This window comes from Triticum urartu, unplaced genomic scaffold (assembly GCF_003073215.2).
Source record: "Triticum urartu cultivar G1812 unplaced genomic scaffold, Tu2.1 TuUngrouped_contig_2968, whole genome shotgun sequence".
Taxonomy (NCBI): Eukaryota; Viridiplantae; Streptophyta; class Magnoliopsida; order Poales; family Poaceae; genus Triticum; species Triticum urartu.
In genome coordinates, this window is record NW_024113475.1 from 144 (window position 1) to 5,819 (window position 5,676).

At 46.7% G+C, this 5,676-nt stretch overlaps 2 protein-coding genes and 1 pseudogene across 2 annotated transcripts; 2 read left to right on the forward strand and 1 right to left on the reverse strand.

The window, feature by feature from the left end:
* Positions 1 to 364: 364 nt before the first annotated feature.
* Positions 365 to 1,610, forward strand: LOC125527134 (annotated as a pseudogene).
* A 290-nt stretch (positions 1,611 to 1,900) lies between these two features.
* Positions 1,901 to 3,248, reverse strand: LOC125527135. Its single transcript, XM_048691702.1, has 5 exons — positions 3,214 to 3,248; positions 3,026 to 3,113; positions 2,782 to 2,813; positions 2,317 to 2,729; positions 1,901 to 2,210 (listed from the first exon to the last, which is right to left on the reverse strand). Exons 1-5 carry the CDS (start codon positions 3,246 to 3,248, stop codon positions 2,050 to 2,052), a joined length of 729 nt encoding a protein of 242 aa, XP_048547659.1. The 3' UTR covers positions 1,901 to 2,049.
* A 135-nt stretch (positions 3,249 to 3,383) lies between these two features.
* Positions 3,384 to 5,039, forward strand: LOC125527136. Its single transcript, XM_048691703.1, has 3 exons — positions 3,384 to 3,465; positions 3,602 to 3,777; positions 4,071 to 5,039. The coding sequence occupies exons 1-3, from the start codon at positions 3,384 to 3,386 to the stop codon at positions 4,977 to 4,979; spliced, it is 1,167 nt and encodes a 388-aa protein (XP_048547660.1). The 3' UTR covers positions 4,980 to 5,039.
* Positions 5,040 to 5,676: the final 637 nt, after the last annotated feature.

Below are 5,676 nucleotides of genomic sequence, written 5' to 3' on the forward strand. Positions count from 1 at the left end.
CAGAGGGTCGACCTAGTCCCTGCTGATGACAACTTGTGCCCTTCTTGTATGCGGCTTGCTGGCGTCGGTCTGAGTCGGGCCCTCTTGGCGCTACTAGATCGTTAGACGGATTGGCACCTATGGCTACAGGTGTGGTGGCATGCGAGCTACCCCCTCGACGGTGGACGTTGACAATAACTGGGTCATCCCCCCTTGGTCAACTGGGACTGGCGGGGAATGCAAGCGTGGGCGTTTCCTACGGTGGAGGTGTTGATCCGGACCTGGTGGTTTGTGCGGGGCTTGGTGTGGTAGGAGGTGCCTCCCGCTCTACCTGCCATGGATGGGGTAGATGACAGTACGCATGATTAGCTCTTCAGTGGGCAACATGGCGGTGGCGGTGGCTATGCCTCTTGGTCGTCTGGGTGACGCGGGGTGTAGCGGTTGGATGCAGCACGGAGGGATGCTATTGTTTGAGAAGATGAAATCAGATCAGAGTATTTCATTTACTATGTTTACTAAAGCATAACTGAAACAAGCAACAAATAAGTTTGACGAAAGTCAGATTCTTGGACATGGAGGCAATGCCACTATGTACACGGGAAATAATTAAGGATATCACTCCATGGCAATTAAAAGGTGTGCATTGGTTGATGATAGGCAGAAGATGGATTTTTTCAAAGAAATGTTGATTCATTCCCAGATCAATCACAAGAACATTGTCAAGCTATTGGGATGTTGCCTTGAGGTGGAAGTCCCCATGCTAGTATATGAGTTCATCCCAAAAGGAACATTGTTTGATCTTATTCACGGCAAGAACAGTAAACCGCATCTCCCTTTCAGTTCTCTTCTAAGGATCGTCAATGAGGCAGCTGAGGGGCTTGCATTTTTACATTCCTACGCAAACCCACCAATTCTACATGGTGATGTGAAAACCTCTAACATCCTTCTTGATGAGAATTACATGGCAAAGGTGTCAGATTTTGGGGCTTCTATAATAGCACCAATTGACAAAGCCCAGTTCGTCACAATGGTTCAAGGGACATGTGGTTATCTGGACCCTGAATATATGCAGACATGTTGCTTGACAGACAAAAGCGACGTTTATAGCTTCGGTGTTGTTCTTCTAGAGATCCTAACAGGGGAGGAGCCACTGAAACTTGAAGGTCCTGAGGTATGCCGGAGCCTGTCGTCGAGTTTCCTGCTGGCTATGAAGGGGAACAATCTTGATAATATGCTCGACAATCAAATAAAAGATCATGAGAATATGGAGTTGATTGTAGGGGTAGCAGATCTAGCTAGGCAATGCTTGGAAATGTGCAGTGATAATAGGCCCTCGATGAAAGAGGTATCTGAGGAGCTTAGCAGATTAAGGAAGTTTTCGAGGCATCCTTGGATACAGCGTGATACTGAGAGAGATAGCTTTCTCGGTCTGATTGAAACAGAACAAAGCTCTGAGTGCACAGAGAAGGATGAAAGAATGCCCATAAATCCAAGCAGTTTTTACCTTATGAGGTGAACGAAAACACAGCGAATTTTATGCTTTGGCACTTTCATTGTTCATTTAACCTTCTCCTCGTTTAGCTGTATGTTGCATTTTAGTGTTAGACTCTCTTGGACCCTTGGGTATTACATAGAGACACCATAATTTAGCAAGAATAAATGTATCGTGGTACAAAATGTGGACACATTCAGTGCTAGCCATTTGAACTTGTGCGAGCTTTATAGAAGTTTCCAAAATCACTAGAAGATCAGTGGAGGACTGGGTGTGAAAATGTGATCGAGTTTGGTATTGAAACTGTGCGATTACGTCAAGTGATTTACTTTTCCTTTTTCAGGAAAGTTCACTGATTTACTCGGTCGTGTGGGCTGGGCTCACTCACTTGGTTGGATGTTCCATTTTTCATGAGAATACATACATCACTTGCTAAATTCTTTTATTTTCACCATTATATTTCAGGACACGATGTATTATAGGCCCCTAACCTACATTTGGCCTCTATAAACACATAATAAGATAAGAAAGACATAGGATAACAAAATGCAGAGACATACTTCAGTTGTGCCATAAGTCTAACACACACACCCTCGCTTGTTTTCTGAGGCAGGGAGCTTCTTTGCGTCACCGTACAGCCGCCGGCCGGCCGGGGATATCTCTTGTAATAAGGATGATGCCATGTCCATGAGTTCAAGTCCCTGCATGGATGTCCTGAACGGGATCCCGTCCTGAACTCCTGATGAACAAAAGAAAATTGTTAGGATGCTGGCTGAAGAACCATTACGTGGTCTATTTGAAAAAATGTAGAAGTAGAATGATGTAACAAAATAAAGTTCAGCAACCTGAGTATGACCGCAGGGATCCAATTGAACGGAACTGGAAGAAGGGGAATAATAGACCGAATGGCGAAGACGAACTCGGCGGGTTCCTGGCCGCGGGGCGGGGAGGGGAGGGAGTCCGCGGAGACCGTTGGCCGTGGCTGGGGCCACTCCGGCCCACCCATCTGCGCGCGCCCGGAGAAACGCATCGGCGTTGTAGGCAGGCGGCGGAGGAGGCCGTTTCCGCGGGGGGTGCCGGCGGGAGGAGGTCCGGGTGGTTGAAGAGGAGGTCGATAGAGTAGGTGGGCAGACCTCGCCGGAGCAGGCGGACGGACCCCGCCGGGTTGGGGCGGAATGCGGCGGCGCACGCCGCCGCCGCCGTAGAGTGCCCAGGCCGGTGTGGTTTAAAGTTGCGGCACGGGAATCTTGGAGCTGTTCTTTTTCGAAAGCCGTTGGATCCCCATCGCACGGTGGAAAATAGAAGAATACGTTGAGAGGAATCTTATAGCTGATGATTCTATCTATAGAAACAAAAGTTAGACAAAGAAAAGGAACAGAAAAGGTGGCTCAATCATAAGTCTATAATCATCATTTTGAGAACATGTCAGGTGACCCAGCATTCTCAATGAGAAGTTCTCCGTGCAAATAGAAGATTAGCCAATGCTAGATTTTGACGCAATTGATCATATTCAGTGTTCAAAATGTACTGTTCTCATAAACTTGGCATATATACTTCTCTAAGTTGCACGGCGACACAGAAATAGAAGTACAAATACATATAAAGATTAATCTTGGACATGAGATTTCTAACTGTTACTACTCTAGAAGCACAGAGACACAGATAAACAATAACAGTGATTAGATCTCTAGCGTGGAAGGCTGGCACTCAGACGCTGTGACGATCGCTGTCGGCTATCTTGCCGATCGTAGGGGTGGATCATGAGCCGCTCCTCCATAGGCTTCCTTCCGCACGACGGATCATCAGACGCCCGATCATCAAAACTCGGCTATTTAGCTTCTGCTCAGATCCAGCTTTGGATGCGAGCTATTTCCATCTTAATAATCCGTGACCCGACAGACTTCGAGAGCACATGGAGAAGGAAAAAGGAGGAGCTGCTGAAGTTGGATGCGTGCACAAACTAGAGAGTGTGCCAGCGTCCGAACATGGACGAGGTGCTCCCGGTCCTCCAACCCAAGACATAACAACCACCACGTCAACAACGCAAGCCTACAAATCAAGAATTTATTAATCCAGAGATCAAGTCCCTGATCTCTGTGATTGTGAAAGTGCTTTTCGTTCATGGGATAGTAGAAGAGGAGCGGACGGCGACGACGACAATCCACGCTCGCGCCCATGGGAAAGGAGAGGACCAACGGCAGCTGCGCTGGCGATCCGCGCTCGTGCCCATGGGACAGCAGAGGAGTTGCGGCGGGCAACATCCGCAATCCATACTTATGTCCGGACAACACAAGAAGAGTGGGAAGGTATCGCAAGGATAGAAAGAAAATTATAGGATAGTAATACCCCCACTAACTGAGGACCAAGAGAGTGCGCGAGATGGTCCATCGATAGAATATTTAATCTGAGACATTAGTTTGTGTGAAAGATACCGTCAAATGTGATCAATTGACGTCCCTAGTAATTCTATATATATTTTTTTGATGTGCCTATAGGGGATTTCATGTTTGCTCTTTTAATAATAGGACAGATTTAGATAGCGTAGGCCGTAGATACACACTCGTGGGAGGAAAAAAAAGATACAAAAGGCTATCTTTAGTGTAACTTTGGGCCGATCCATTTCCACATTTCATTTTGGGCTGCCTGCTGCTTCGACTCCACCGACCACATCCCGCTCGTCTCCAACAAACCTAAGAACCAGATCCTGGTGTGGGACCCCGTCACCGGCGACCAGCACCGCCTTGTGGTGCCCCCGGGGGTTGCGGCACATGCAGAGAAGACAGTGATCAACGGGGCGGTGCTTCGTGCTCGTGCCGCCGGAGATGATGCCCAGCACTTCCAGGTGGTGTTGGCAGTGGCAGACAACGACGACGAGCAACACCATCGTGCTCTGGCCTGTGTTTACTCGTCAGAGACCGGCACATGGGGTGATCTCGTCTCAACACAGCTTCCACCTGATGTTCTAACGAGTGATGCTCCCACCTTGGTTTCTACTGACAAGCCTGCTGTGCTGGTTGGGGATTCCCTCTACTGGAAACTTGCTGGGAATATGGATGGAATCCTCGAGTTTGATTTGGAGAAGCAAAGCCTAGCTGTGATACAGGTGCCGGTGCATATCCTTGAAGAGGGCCAGTACATGTTCTTGATTATGCGGGCAGAGGGTGGTGGCCTTGGTTTACTCACCCAGACAGACTGCAGCATCCAATTGTGGAAGATGAACACTGATTGTGATGGTGTCGCTTCATGGGGGCTTGGAAGAACCATTGAACTGGACAAGCTACTTTCTCTGAATTCTGAGGAGACTGACATGTTGATACCAGGGCTCGAGGAGGAAAATAATGTGGTGTTTGTGTGGACAGATCACATCGTCTTTATGGTCCAGCTTGAGTCAATGAAGTTCAAGAAGCTTTCTGGAACCTACCCCCTTTCTCATTATCATCCATTCAGAAGTGTCTACGCGGCAGGTAAAGCATGTCTTCAGATATTCATTGTAACAAAACCAATTTAATTTTTGATAATTGGTTCATGGCATGTATGGTTCATCCTTTCCTGTTGAGTTAACAAGTTTAAGTAGTGTCATATCACTTGTTCCTTTTGCTGCTTGATGACCTCTTCAACATATAGCGATTGTTTTCTGTAGTAAAAGAAAAATCTGTTAGTGGTATATAATTTGTGTATGTTCTCTGCAGCCAGGCAATGGCCTGCAATTGGTCTATTGTTTAGTTTCACTTCTTTTTGTTGTTCAAGTCAGAGCTTGCAAACTGTCTTCATCTGTTTATTATCATTCACAACTCTTTGCTTACATGTTCAACCGGTCACCTCCTTGCATTGATGGCAGACTGCATCTTTGACGTTTTCTCTAGGCCCTGCTTCTCTTCCTTATGCCTTTAACCACCTCACTTCTCTTTTATTTGCTAATGTTCTATCCCCTCTCTACTGGATGTGAATACTTCCGGCTGCCTTCCTGTGCAATCGAACTGCCATGCTTTCAGTTTACCTCCTCCTTAGTACTCCCCCAGTTCCTTCTGATAATGCAGTTTTTTCTCCATCTAGCTCCCAGATGACTCAAAACTCATTACCATTCCCCTCTTTGTGAATATGTTAAGTGGTAACATAATCAATATGTTCTCTTTTGTGTTCTTCATGGACGTATTTTTTTGTTTGTGTTACTTCTACTAGTTGCTTCATGCCTTTGATTTGTTTTT

What these genes read in the sequence shown, in the direction of transcription:
- LOC125527136 (XM_048691703.1), top strand. Translation starts at nt 3,384, where the DNA reads ATGGAGAAGGAAAAAGGAGGAGCTGCTGAAGTTGGATGCGTGCACAAA. An exon ending in AGCGTCCGAACATGGACGAG is followed by an intron (nt 3,466 to 3,601) that starts GTGCTCCCGGTC and finishes TTCATGGGATAG; the next exon opens with TAGAAGAGGAGCGGACGGCG. An exon ending in AACACAAGAAGAGTGGGAAG is followed by an intron (nt 3,778 to 4,070) that starts GTATCGCAAGGA and finishes GGCTATCTTTAG; the next exon opens with TGTAACTTTGGGCCGATCCA.
- LOC125527135 (XM_048691702.1), bottom strand. Translation starts at nt 3,248, where the DNA reads ATGGAGGAGCGGCTCATGATCCACCCCTACGATCG. An exon ending in ATGATCCACCCCTACGATCG is followed by an intron (nt 3,114 to 3,213) that starts GCAAGATAGCCG and finishes CTGTGCTTCTAG; the next exon opens with AGTAGTAACAGTTAGAAATC. An exon ending in TCGCCGTGCAACTTAGAGAA is followed by an intron (nt 2,814 to 3,025) that starts GTATATATGCCA and finishes TTGTTTCTATAG; the next exon opens with ATAGAATCATCAGCTATAAG.